The sequence below is a fragment of the Pimephales promelas genome, chromosome 13, assembly GCF_988280905.1.
Source record: "Pimephales promelas chromosome 13, fPimPro1.hap1.1, whole genome shotgun sequence".
Lineage (NCBI taxonomy): Eukaryota > Metazoa > Chordata > Actinopteri > Cypriniformes > Leuciscidae > Pimephales > Pimephales promelas.
In genome coordinates, this window is record NC_142781.1 from 30293001 (window position 1) to 30307982 (window position 14982).

At 38.3% G+C, this 14982-nt stretch overlaps 1 protein-coding gene across 1 annotated transcript; it reads right to left on the reverse strand.

Annotated features, from left to right (window-relative positions):
* Window positions 1-137: 137 nt before the first annotated feature.
* LOC120493965 (DBH-like monooxygenase protein 2 homolog) lies at window positions 138-13124 on the reverse strand. The gene is made up of 12 exons (XM_039693003.2): window positions 12839-13124; window positions 11758-11904; window positions 10851-11003; window positions 8497-8580; window positions 8255-8410; window positions 6744-7013; window positions 6567-6655; window positions 2808-2904; window positions 1258-1317; window positions 1032-1162; window positions 838-946; window positions 138-752 (listed from the first exon to the last, which is right to left on the reverse strand). Exons 1-12 carry the CDS (start codon window positions 13103-13105, stop codon window positions 615-617), a joined length of 1701 nt encoding a protein of 566 aa, XP_039548937.2. The 5' UTR covers window positions 13106-13124; the 3' UTR covers window positions 138-614.
* Between the last annotated feature and the right edge of the window lie 1858 nt (window positions 13125-14982).

The following is a 14982-nucleotide window of genomic DNA, read 5'->3' on the forward strand; positions in this document are numbered from 1 at the left end:
ATACCTATACGGAGACCAGGATTTGCTCCTGTGAAAATTTCTCGGCTACAGTACAAAGTCTTGGCTACAAACAAAAAACGTGCACATCATAGTGATATTGAACAACATTCCAATAAAAATGCTTTTTTTTTTAGCCTTTTAATTATATTTTTTATTAAATTATAACAACAGTTACACCCAATTTTCTACTTTGCCCCACAAAAATCACAATACATTTTAATTCTGAAATTGAAAACATGTTAGAAAAGGTATAATCAAGCCATTGAGTTCTCTTTTTAAAGCTTTTGCAGAAAAATGTCATGTTATTTTTATGTCAGTGTAGTTGTATTGTGTTTATTTATTTAAGATGCAATGAAAATGATATATTAGAAAAATTCATATTGAATATAGACTTTTCCATGACCATTTGAGATTTTATTAATTATGATTTTTCTAGGCCTGAAAATCACACCTTTGCCATTCCCTGATATGACACTAATTGTTTAGGATGGATTTCCCTCTGGTTGTTATTGAGGGTGGAGCTGCCTTGAGCTCCTGATCTAGACTGATTGACTTTTAATAACACACTGACAGAACACCAGGTTACATCAGGTTTAGTATTTTGCATGAGCTTTTCATAAAGCCCAATTCACTGCCAAAGAGAGGAGCAATGATATCAGAGCAAGACTTTTGATGGCACAAGCGCTCATGCAGGGTTCAGACGGCATGACTTTGAGATCAGGAATCATCCCTTGGTTGAGTGATATGTTTTTCTGGGAATACACATTCACAACACTGTTAGGCGGTAACTTAGAAAAATGAGAGGTTGATGCATGTTGTAGAGGTGTGGACACTTACAAATGAATCCGCAATTATGACAAGCTGATCGATTTTCTTCAGTGTTTGTTGGTATTTATTGATAGACGTGTCATTCCAGATCATGTTGTTCATCATGTTGAGCCAAGCACTGCAATTATCAAATAAAAGCCAAAGTCATTATTGGGGCTAAATGGATCACATTTGGATGACACTAGTGTTTATAAGTGAATTACTTTTGACTTGGTGTTCCCATCTCAGATCTTAAAGTGGTTAAATTAGGGAAGCTCGCACAGGCGCTCAGATTCATAGCTGGATAGTAGAAGAGGAAAGCCAAACACATCTCTTCTGAAGTCGAGAGCCCCCCCTGTGGGCAAACACACACACACAAAAGACATTTCAAAGTAAAGAAGCAGTTAAAATGTGAAGTTGCATGAAGAAAAGTTAGATAGTTGTACCAACCCATGTGAGTGTGGTGCGGGTTTCAGTATTATAAGTACACTCCACCAGCAATTTGTCACCCTAAAAGAGAAAAGAGATGTTTTATTTTGCTTAATACTTATAATAATTATGAATTAATAACTAAACCTCCTTCAGACAAGACAAGACCATCGTTTTTGACTCGACTATAAGCATGATGTATGGCATTGTATTTAAATTCCTGTAAAGTGAGCACCATGTTAAAGGGATAGTACTCCCAAAAATAACATCTTTCCAAACCCGTAAGACTTTCGTTCATCTTCAGAGCACAAATTATGCAAATTAATACGCATTTTTGATGAAACTGCAACGTTGTTACCACTTTCAAGGCCTATAAAGGTAGTAAAGACAGCGGTTCAACTTTAATGTTATGAAGCAATGATATAATGTTATGTCTCGGGCGCTGTTCACGTTGTAAACACAGTGCAGCGTTTCCGGGTACGTCAAAACGCCGGCTCCTGCGTCAGCATCACACGCATGCGTCGTGGTGTTTAGGGATGGGCGGTATATCATCGTTTGCGATCATAGACATATACACTAGACCTCACCTTGGATACGGCAGTTCATTAGAACGAATGCGTCAATAGAGCCGCCATCTTGAAACAGGGGAGCCCCTCCACTTTAATGCATCAGCGTCAATGTAGTAGACACAGGTCTAACGGAAATAAAATCACCATAAATCATCATTAATGCGATTTTTCTTGTTTTTTTGGTTTGTTCCAACGGTCAGACATGTATTTATCATTGATTCCAGAAAGAAATTTAAAAAAAAAAAAAAAAAAAAAAAAAAACATTCTTCCTAGTTCAGATTTCATCCGTGAACTTCATACGCTGCACAAAAGTCCGCCACCATCAATGAATTCGAAGTAGAGGCAGAGATAGCAGCGTTACCTAGCTACTTCCTATGACAAGACCCCTGTTCCAAGATGGCGGCGGTTTTGACGCATGCTTAGAACCCCCAGGTGAGGTCTAGTGTATATGTCTATGGTTTGCGATATACTGGTAAAATTTTTCCTCGCGATAACAATTAGTCTTCCCGCCATAATAACGAGGTGAAGTTTATCGCTAAACGAGTAACATTACCTCTACAATCTGGAACTGGTACACACACATAGATTTTCACCCGCCCATCTCGCCGAACACTGACTGAGCGCTTGAGAGTTTCGCTCTCTGTCAAAGTGATCCGTACCAAGGGATGATGTTTAGATTTGTACTGTTTTTAAAAAGTATTTTATGTACGGTAATTGGTATTTTATAGAAGCCAATTTGATGAAGGGTACATTTTACTTTGTATTATATTTATATCGTCATTGATATCGTTATCGCAATAAATGCCAGAAAATATTGTGATGTATAAGTCCATATCGCCCATCTCTAATTTCACATATTTGAACAATGTCTTTACTACCTTTCTGGGCCTTGACAGTGGTAACTGCGTTGCCGTCCATGTGGGATCAGAAAGCTCTCGGATTTCATAAAAAATATCTTCATTTGTGTTCCGAAAAGGTCTTACCTCATCATTTTACACTCACCAACTTCACTGTCTTAGTTTTGCCCAAGTTTGTCACTTCCTGGTATTCAAAATCATAGTTTTCATCCGCAGCTAAGAAATCGATCTGTTTTTCTCTTCTGAAATAGACATCAACATACTTAACATGTTTTGCTTTTCCTATAGACATTTTGAGCAATGAGAGATAATAATAATACGTTTATTTTAAGATCAATAAAATATTATAGTATGTAAACACGACAGCAGGCAAAGAGACAGTACAGATAGGGCAGAAAACTACATGCATAACATGAAACAGATCATAAAGTGAGGGATCAGAGAAACTAGAAGTTTTTTTTTTTTAACTAGAAGGATTTCTACGGAGCCCCTCTAGTCCCACTTTGGTAAAAAAAAATTATTATAACTATCTTGTGGCCTCAAGATAGTAACTCGTGGCCACAAGATACTAACTCGTGGCCTCAAGATACTAACTCGTGGCCTCGAGATACTAACTCGTGGCCTCAAGATACTAACTCGTGGCCTCAAGATACTAACTCGTGGCCTCGAGATACTAACTCGTGGCCTCAAGATACTAACTCGTGGCCACAAGATACTAACTCGTGGCCTCAAGATACTAACTCGTGGCCACAAGATAGTAACTCGTGGCCACAAGATAGTAACTCGTGGCCACAAGATAGTAACTCGTGGCCACAAGATAGTAACTCGTGGCCACAAGATAGTAACTCGTGGCCACAAGATAGTAACTCGTGGCCACAAGATAGTAACTCGTGGCCACAAGATAGTAACTCGTGGCCTCAAGATAGTAACTCGTGGCCTCAAGATAGTAACTCGTGGCCTCAAGATAGTAACTCGTGGCCACAAGATACTAACTCGTGGCCACAAGATAGTAACTCGTGGCCTCAAGATAGAGTTACTATCTTGAGGCCACGAGTTACTATCTTGAGGCCACGAGTTACTATCTTGTGGCCACAAGTTACTATCTTGTGGCCACGAGTTACTATCTTGTGGCCACGAGTTACTATCTTGTGGCCACGAGTTACTATCTTGAGGCCACGAGTTAGTATCTTGTGGCCACGAGTTAGTATCTTGTGGCCACGAGTTACTATCTTGTGGCCACGAGTTAGTATCTTGAGGCCACGAGTTAGTATCTTGAGGCCACGAGTTACTATCTTGAGGCCACGAGTTAGTATCTTGTGGCCACGAGTTACTATCTTGAGGCCACGAGTTAGTATCTTGTGGCCACGAGTTAGTATCTTGTGGCCACGAGTTACTATCTTGAGGCCACGAGTTAGTATCTTGAGGCCACGAGTTACTATCTTGAGGCCACGAGTTACTATCTTGAGGCCACAAGATAGTTATAATTAATTTTTTTTACCAAAGTGGGACTAGAGGGGCTCCGTAGATTTCTACGGAGCCCCTCTAGTCCCACTTTGGTAAAAAAAAAATATTATAACTATCTTGTGGCCTCAAGATAGTAACTCGTGGCCACAAGATACTAACTCGTGGCCTCAAGATACTAACTCGTGGCCTCGAGATACTAACTCGTGGCCTCAAGATACTAACTCGTGGCCTCAAGATACCAACTCGTGGCCTCGAGATACTAACTCGTGGCCTCAAGATACTAACTCGTGGCCACAAGATACTAACTCGTGGCCTCAAGATACTAACTCGTGGCCACAAGATAGTAACTCGTGGCCACAAGATAGTAACTCGTGGCCACAAGATAGTAACTCGTGGCCACAAGATAGTAACTCGTGGCCACAAGATAGTAACTCGTGGCCACAAGATAGTAACTCGTGGCCACAAGATAGTAACTCGTGGCCACAAGATAGTAACTCGTGGCCACAAGATAGTAACTCGTGGCCACAAGATAGTAACTCGTGGCCTCAAGATAGTAACTCGTGGCCTCAAGATAGTAACTCGTGGCCTCAAGATAGTAACTCGTGGCCACAAGATACTAACTCGTGGCCACAAGATAGTAACTCGTGGCCTCAAGATAGAGTTACTATCTTGAGGCCACGAGTTACTATCTTGAGGCCACGAGTTACTATCTTGTGGCCACAAGTTACTATCTTGAGGCCACGAGTTACTATCTTGTGGCCACGAGTTAGTATCTTGTGGCCACGAGTTACTATCTTGTGGCCACGAGTTACTATCTTGTGGCCACGAGTTACTATCTTGAGGCCACGAGTTAGTATCTTGTGGCCACGAGTTAGTATCTTGTGGCCACGAGTTACTATCTTGTGGCCACGAGTTAGTATCTTGAGGCCACGAGTTAGTATCTTGAGGCCACGAGTTACTATCTTGAGGCCACGAGTTAGTATCTTGTGGCCACGAGTTACTATCTTGAGGCCACGAGTTAGTATCTTGTGGCCACGAGTTAGTATCTTGTGGCCACGAGTTACTATCTTGAGGCCACGAGTTAGTATCTTGAGGCCACGAGTTACTATCTTGAGGCCACGAGTTACTATCTTGAGGCCACAAGATAGTTATAATTAATTTTTTTTACCAAAGTGGGACTAGAGGGGCTCCGTAGATTTCTACGGAGCCCCTCTAGTCCCACTTTGGTAAAAAAAAAATATTATAACTATCTTGTGGCCTCAAGATAGTAACTCGTGGCCACAAGATACTAACTCGTGGCCTCAAGATACTAACTCGTGGCCTCGAGATACTAACTCGTGGCCTCAAGATACTAACTCGTGGCCTCAAGATACTAACTCGTGGCCTCGAGATACTAACTCGTGGCCTCAAGATACTAACTCGTGGCCACAAGATACTAACTCGTGGCCACAAGATAGTAACTCTTGGCCACAAGATAGTAACTCGTGGCCACAAGATAGTAACTCGTGGCCACAAGATAGTAACTCGTGGCCACAAGATAGTAACTCGTGGCCACAAGATAGTAACTCGTGGCCACAAGATAGTAACTCGTGGCCACAAGATAGTAACTCGTGGCCACAAGATAGTAACTCGTGGCCACAAGATAGTAACTCGTGGCCACAAGATAGTAACTCGTGGCCTCAAGATAGTAACTCGTGGCCTCAAGATAGTAACTCGTGGCCTCAAGATAGTAACTCGTGGCCACAAGATACTAACTCGTGGCCTCAAGATAGAGTTACTATCTTGAGGCCACGAGTTACTATCTTGAGGCCACGAGTTACTATCTTGTGGCCACAAGTTACTATCTTGAGGCCACGAGTTACTATCTTGTGGCCACGAGTTAGTATCTTGTGGCCACGAGTTACTATCTTGTGGCCACGAGTTACTATCTTGTGGCCACGAGTTACTATCTTGAGGCCACGAGTTAGTATCTTGTGGCCACGAGTTAGTATCTTGTGGCCACGAGTTACTATCTTGTGGCCACGAGTTAGTATCTTGAGGCCACGAGTTAGTATCTTGAGGCCACGAGTTACTATCTTGAGGCCACGAGTTAGTATCTTGTGGCCACGAGTTACTATCTTGAGGCCACGAGTTAGTATCTTGTGGCCACGAGTTAGTATCTTGTGGCCACGAGTTACTATCTTGAGGCCACGAGTTAGTATCTTGAGGCCACGAGTTACTATCTTGAGGCCACGAGTTACTATCTTGAGGCCACGAGTTACTATCTTGAGGCCACAAGATAGTTATAATTAATTTTTTTTACCAAAGTGGGACTAGAGGGGCTCCGTAGATTTCTCCGGGTCAGAGGCTCATTAGAAAAATGAGAAAACTCTTATTTTATGATTTTTCGTTTTGATATTCCAGTGAGCTTTAATTCAGTTATTGATCCGAAGACATTTACCTGAAGTGTCCGACTCGCACCTTTCGTCCAGTCAAGTGTGTGTGCAACATCACAGAAAACACCTGAAGATCATTTGGTGTCTCCAGAACCTGTAGATAACAGAACACAAGCGATCATCCAGTGACCTGCTGAGTCTACCTTTGATTGTGAGAAAGTGAGTAGCTAACACATGCATACCTGTGGAATATAGGCAGTGTCACACAGGCCGTACGTGAGGAAGGATTTAGCTTTGGGTGGGATGGCGTACCCAGGGCCCAAGTTAAGCCCTGTCATCAGAATAGCTGCATCATGCTGACGGAGTTCAGATGTGTAATAGAATCGCAGACCCGAGTTATCAACTCGACCTGCACTTTTATTTGGGTTGTTGTAATGCACTTCAAGCCTGTAGAAAAAATCTCCAACATTTCCTCCAATTGGAAGTCCTGCCATCTCAGGGAGTTCAAAATCCTGAAAGAAAGGGATATAAAAAGCGAAATATTTTGATCACTCATATTCCAAATTAGCAGTGTCGTTGTTAACCACCACGCGAATGCTTAGGGCCACCATTAAGGATTCCACTAACCCATATTTGAGAATCGGAATATTAGATATTAGTCATATTTCAAAATAAGACGACAATTGTTCAAACTAAAACCAAGAGGTTTATTTTCTAATAGCTAAATGGACTCTGTGTAATATTGAAAACAATGAACAAAATTAAGACTCTTGATGAATTTAAAACCAAGAAGGTTTATATCTTAAAGTTTAAAGGAGTGGTTCACTTTTAAAAAAAACTTTTGCTGATAAATTATATATATAATTTATGTCCATGACTTTCTTTCTTCAGTGGAAAAGAAATTAAGGTTTTTGATGAAAACATTCCAGGTTTTCTCCAGATTTTTCTCCATATAATGGCCTTCACTGGGTACCAAACGGTTCAAGGTCCAAATGAGAGTTTCAGTGCAGCTTCAAAGGGCTTTAAACGACACCAGCCGATGAATAAGGGTCTTATCAAGCGAAACGATCGCTCATTTAATAAATAAATAAAAAACTTTAAGTTTTATAAGCACAAATGCTCGCCTTGCTCTGTTCTGTGATGTGCGTTCATGACTCTCCTGTTCAAACTCGTTAATCAAAATGAACGAATCTTTTTTTCGAGTCATTTGGTTCATGCAACGAATGGCGAGCATTTGTGCTTATAAAACTTAAAGTTTTTTATTTATTTTTTATATTAGTGATCATTTCGCTTGATAAGACCCTTATTCATCGTCTGGTGTCGTTTAAAGCCCTTTGAAGCTGCACTGAAACTCATTTGGACCTTGAACTGTTTGGTTCCCATTGAAGTCCATTATATGGAGAAAAATGCTGGAATGTTTTCATCAAAAACCTTAATTTCTTTTTCGACTGAAGAAAGAATGACATGGACATCTTGGATGACATGGGGGTGAGTAAATTATCAGCAAATTTTTTTTTTTTTTTTTTTTTTTTTTAAAGTGAACTACTCCTTTAAGGGAGTACCAAAGTGTAGACAATTTTTGGAAATGCAGTTTTAATAAATAAATGTCTCACTTAATTGTTTTCAATATTACTTTGCTTGAGGCCCCCAAAATGATAAACCCATCCCTGCATTTTAGTCATTTAAAAATGAGAAAATATAAGCAAGAGGTGAAAATGACAAGAGAATGTTTGATTTCTGAACAGATACTGACCCCTCCGCCAACTCCCCACACTGCAACAGTCTCCATACACTCATTTATACTCAATCTTGTGTAACATTGCGCTTCGGATGGCTCCGTCACACTCGGCGGGCAGCGGTACAGCAGCAGATGATGCACGAGGTCGAAGTTTGTGATGACCGGCTCAATCTGGAGATGAGGAAAGTAAGTCAGAGATGAAGACGATCGACAGATCGTGGATAGATCATGTGTGTGAAGCTCATAGACTCACTTACACGATAAATGTGTTGTTTGCGATCAAAAGTCGGGGCTTTCGTGATCTTGCAGTGATAGTAGGTTTGATTGGCTGGTACAGAGAACTGAAATGATTTTGAATTAAATCGACATGTCAAGTGAAATTTCCAACATTAGACTTTTATTTAGACATTAGACACAAAGCCAAAGAGGATTGTGGGGAAATTCACTAAGAAGGAACATTAGAGCAGCCGATAGTAATGACAAGGGTTCGATTCCCACTTTGAACTGATCAAATGTACCTTAAATGGGTCACAAACTGGATTATTTTATAATGTTTCTGGGGTGCCATTGTAATGTTAGTATGGTTTTTTTAAATCAAAAGGTGTCATAATTTAGAAATAAAAGGCATTTTTCCTAGCCTGATTTGAACGCTGTTTGAAGAGGTGTGTCTGTTGTTGTGAGACGCAGTGTAAACGCCCACTGCTGTGATTGGCTGACATGTTTGCGTATGAAATGGTTAGCATTGCAGGTGGAAATCTCTCGAATACTTTTACTACGTTTTTACAGCTATCGAGTATCGAGATTAAAGGACAACTCCGGCGCAAAATGAACCTTTGGTTTAATTACACATTGTTACCTATTCAACCGTTATCTGAGATTTGTTTTCATGATTGCCGAATGTAAATAGTTTTATCTCTAAAAACAGTTTAGCCTATAATGCTAGTATATAGGGCATAGAGTAATGACAAATAAAAATCGCTTGTTATTACCACTAACAGGGCTCAAAATAGCCCCACAGTAACACGGTAGCATAATAAGGGTCCCTACATTCAAACCAAAGCATTGAGAACTTTGTCAGTGTCCATACAGTTTAATAAGAAGATGTTTTATACACACAGTCAACTTCGCGAATACAGGAAGAAACCGTCTTTGAAAAATAGTCTCTACCAGTCGATCTACGAACGCCGATCCAAGTGCGCTGAACTGTGCAGAATTTCATATGGTCCGTTGTTTCCGGAAGAAACACAAACACGAAGTGTTTTCTTCTCTTCAATATGTACATGTAACCTACTCACCTTCGCGCTCACCTTATCACCTTATTCACATCTCACCAGCGCACATGGATCGGTATTCGTAGATCGACTGGTAGAGACTATTTTTCAAAGATGGCTTCTTCCTGTATTCGCGAAGTTGACTGCGTGTATAAAATATCTTCTTATTAAACTGTATGGACACTGACAAAGTTCTCAATGCTTTGGTTTGAATGTAGGGACCCTTATTATGCTACAATATTTGTGTGGGGCTATTTTGAGCCTTGTTAGTGGTAATAACAAGCGATTTTTATTTGTCATTACTCTATGCCCTATCTAAACTGTTTTTAGAGATAAAACTATTTACATTCGGCAATCATAAAAAGAAATCTCAGATATCGGTTGACTAGGTAACAATGTGTAATTAGACCAAAGGTTTATTTCGTACAAATATTCATATGGTAGTAAGCATTTTTTAAAGGGAAATTATACATTATAACAGGAAAATGTACCTTTTGTAAACAAAAAAAAAAAAAAAAAAAACTGTGAGTCTGCACATGCGCATAACCGGTAAGTAGGAAATCTCGATGTTGTCCTTTAACCTATCGTAAAAAGTTTTTAAAGTATTTAGATCTACTTTATTCCATCACATGAAAGGTTGCAGTGATGAGCCATGAGCAGATGACAGACGGTCTGTTGATCGCGTATGATGATAAGTATGTTGTTGTTTAATTCTGTTTTGAGATATAACTGTATTTATTATAACTATAATAGTATAACTGTATTTGCGGTTATATTTGTTAAATATGATCGCTTATGAAAAGATCTTATCAATGCAACGCAATTTCTGTATAACAAACTCTTAACTGTCAAAAGATCAAGGACATTTTGAATTCTCAGTTCATGACCCCATAAAATGCTAAGTCACATAAAGCGAATGCCAAATACGTATACATGTTGTTGTTTTTTTGTGAATTAGCCCTCCATTCTTGTACTTTAGAGTGATTTATTTTCCTGTTGATCACTGTAAAACTGCTTTGAAATAATCTTTATAAAACTCTCTAAAAAATAAAGGTGACTTGACTTGTCTATAGTCTAGTCTAAATGTTATGTTACCATTTTTTCTTAATAACCATGTTTAATCTGCACCTGGATTATGGACCAATTCCCAAACATTCTGTTACTTGTGGTCACAGCCTAGTAGGACAAAATGAACTTTAACCTGGAATATTGCTTGTCTCTTTGTTCTTTACACCAAGTCAAAGTTTTGTGCATTCTTTTCGATTATCAAAAGCTCAAATAACAAATTGGCAGATTTATTTATTTTTAATAAGGCAAAAGAAAAAGTAAAAATCTCTTACATTGGCCATAGTCATGTCGAAATACTTGCTGTTTGGAGGACTGACACGAGGCATGTACTTCAACAGGTTCACCTCTTTCGTTCCCCTTCGGTTATTATGGTACACGATGTCATCGCTCTGTCCGTACGCATAGATCAGCTTCATGGGAAGATTCTGATCATGCAATAAAACAAAACACAGACATCTGGTCCACAGATACCAAATCTGAACTGAAAAATGAGAAACTCTTTAGCTAGTAGTTTCAGATCGAGACTTTCAAGGTTTCTGAGTTCAGTCAGACAGTCTATCACATCAGCAGCTTTAGATTACAGTAGCCTAATTGACAACAAACAGAATCGGTAGAAACTTCCTGGTCCCATGTGGATTTCCATATGAGACTGAAAGGACCCTGAAAGAGGACACCACTCTTACAATCTTACAATTCAGGTTTTATCAGTGCAGTAGGTCTTACATTCACATTGTTTTCTCTGTAAAACCTCTGAGTACTAGGCTACATAATAAAAGGGGAGAGTGAAACCGATTGTGTACTTTTCTTTGTAGTCGCATCACAGTTCCTAAATTGCAAACATGTCGTGGGTGTGATTTAGCAGAAAATAGGATATCAAATTCGGTAGGTGTGCTGTTTATCATTAGACCAGTTCCAGGAACAAACAGTAGCCTATATTAATCCTGTCTGCTCACTCAAGTAGGACAGATCCTTTGTTGCTGGATTTGTTCAACTACCCAAACCTTAATCTTAAACATTTTAATATCTAATAATTGTAAAGTTTGAAAGGTTAAATTATAGGTTGATTCTACTGAGTCTGTAATCCTCACATTTTGAAAGGCAAAATGACTTTTTTTATTATTATAAAATATTAATGTATTTCAAAACATGGTTGTTAGGGGATGTTGATCGAGGACTCACAGTGATGGGTAAATCTTTTTCATCACAAGACTCAATAGATCTCTGAAACTTCATGACCGTTCTCCCGTCAGACTCGGTTAGAGACAGGAGTTTGTAGTTCTGTTGCTGGTCAACCACGGGCATTGAATTCCCCTCAGCATTACGGTCCTGAACAAAAGGAAAACAAAGATGATAGAAAGAGATGTATGTAAGGCTTGTAAGCATAGCAACAGGTGTTTGGAAAAAACAAAAAAAAATGTTGCATATTTTCACTCATAACAGCATATGTTTTTGTGATGTTTTCTTCATAGTTTGTTTACATATAACCAGTTAGTACCTGAAAATATCCAGCTAGATGGCCAAAACATACATACATATATATATATATGAAGAGTTCAGATGCAAAAGCCTCTAAATGCCATTTGAAATTTTCTTCTTTAATGATGATTTTTATCAAACTTGTATATTTAAGTTCAGTAATTTTTACTTAAATAACAATTAATAGGTAATTATCATTGCCATTTAAGTGAAATTACTGAACTTAAATATACAAGTTTGATAAAAATCATCATTAAAGAAGAAAATTTCAAATGGCATTTAGAGGCTTTTGCATCTGAACTCTTCATATATATATGTGTATATTTATATTTGTAGGAAGAGTTTTCTCTCAGAAATTGCAAAAATTTCACTAATAATTAAAAAGCAACAGCAAGTAACACATATAATTCATGACATTTTGAAGTTGAAAGACTGAAACAGTATTTTATTGTACTTTATTGTATTTTAACTTGGTAAAATATATATTTTTAAATAATTCCTTGAAACGCTTTCTCAGACTACATAAAGTTTCTCAGACTACTCAAACTAAATATGAAATATTCCTGGGTCGAACCCCAGGAAGAGTATCCAAATAATAAGCAAATAAACATACCAGAATAAAGAATATAAAATTAGTTGTAACTCCACAGCTGTAAGTCAGTGATAATGTGAAACACTAAGAAATGTATATTTTATATAAACTAAATTTGAAATGCATAAATGAATCAGAAGAATATAAAAGTATCCTTTGACAGTTGTGAGTGTCAGTCTTTTTGGACTTTACCGTGAAGTAACTGCCTTTCGGTCCGACTCCTCCAATGACGATGTCGGCTCCAGTCATTCCTCCTTTAGGGCTGAAGCCAAACCCGACCCAGCCGCTGGTGTTGACCGTGAGCTCGAACAAGATGGTGCCCTGGATCTCATCAAAGCCCCACTTCAGCCGCACATTGTGCTCGGGGTCCAGGTGTTCAGAGAAAGGCAGAAGAGGGTCTTCCTGAGCGCAGGACCACTGGGCTGAAAGCAAGAGCAGGACAAGAGATAATAGGCCCATGTTACCTTTTCAAGTGTTTGAGAAGACAGTGTACATTAAACTGCTCAGTAGTGCACTTGAACAGAACTCTTTGTAAGTGGTCTGTGACCCGCCCCCCCTCACCGGAGTCACTCCTCCTCTCACTCATCAGGTTCCACATCACCTGATGTTACTATTGTAAAACACTGAGCATGAATATTGTTATAATGAACAACAAAAAAATCTCAGGAACTGAATGTTAATGTTTACAATGTAGTTAAAGACTTCCTTTAAGGAAAATGATGTGATATATTTGAATTGTAAATATGTATAAAGTATACGCATACTAAAAATAACTTTTCGGCTCACCTGCCAATGGCCGGTGACTGCCAATATTCCAATTGTCTCTAATGTCGATGCCACAGCTAAAACTACTAGCTAAACTAATCTAAATTTGAAACTTTCGTCAAGACAAGTAGTTTTCAGGTAGAGACATTGAATAAAGCAATCAAATGTAAAACACTGGATAGTCTTCACTGTATAAATTTAACATTAATTAATCCTCATCAAATTTACAAAAGTTCAGTCAAGAGCAGTGAATCATTTTTTGTCTTTTGTTTGATTAGCATTAAAACCAAAGAGTAGCAGAAATTCTAGGTTGCTTTCACTTTAAAGGTGACATGTTATGCCCCTTTTCACAAGATGGAATATAAATCTATTGTATCCCCAGAGTCTGTCTGAAATTTCAGCTCAAAGTACCCCCCAGATCATTTATCATAGCTTGCAGTGGCGGCTGGTGAAAATATCTTAGGTGGGGCTGTATCATATTTGGCATTTTCAATAGTCTGGTAACCATTGGACTCATGTCTTTTAGCATTGTGGCATCTGTCAAGCATCCACCCTTGTCTCCATTAAAATCTGAATATTACTCTTCAGCTCACAATCTTTAAGGTTCCATGACATGCTTATTTTTGTACGCTTTGATGTAGGCCTCTGGCTTGTTATGGATATTGTAAGAGATTAATGTATAGACCATTTCACAAGATGTAAACAACACTGGTCCAGTAGCACTTCCTGTTTCAGTTTCACATGTAAAGAAAACATCTTAAATATGTTTGTTTAACTTTTTGATTCAGTTTTAAATGTTCTGTTGGTTGTATTTTATCCCAGCTTTTATGTAGTGTTAAAAAACTGAAACAGGAAGTGCTTCTGGACCAGTGTTGTTTACATCTTGTGAAATGGTCTATATGACCTCTAAATATTACTTTCTGCCATCTATGATGTTGAAGTTTATTTTTTATTTTTGCTTTCTCCCTGCCGTCGCTCTCTCTCTGTTCAGTGAATGCTGACAGGAGTTTCACGGACTTATCTGCTTCTCTTTTGTTTTATATTTAAAGAATTTAGTTTGACCATTTTATTTTCCTTTTTTCGTGTGCTTATTACTTCTAATCACAGAGCTTTCATCCTGTTCCTGAACTTTCTCAGTCAAATCAGATATTTTTAACATATAAAATTGTGTCATTCTCTATATCATAGCCACTTGTTCTATTGTCTGAAAAAAATAATATAGTAAAAATATATTATATAACAGCTTTATTGGTCATATATATTATTAGGCTATATTATATGATATTAAAATACATGTGAGCATGAATTTAGAAAGAAAACACATTTTGTTAAAAACAAAAAATCCACTACTACATTCCACATGTGAACACAAAGTCTTCAACCAACCAAAATTTGGAAGACTTGGTACAAAAATCGGTTTATTGAAGACTGGTATTTCATACAATGTATCAGGGCCATGACCAAACTTGCAAAAATCATGATGAAAAGAACATAAAAAGTATGTTTATATACTTTTTATATACATAGTATGCCCCAATGCATAAACACTCACATCTATTGGCTAAATAAAC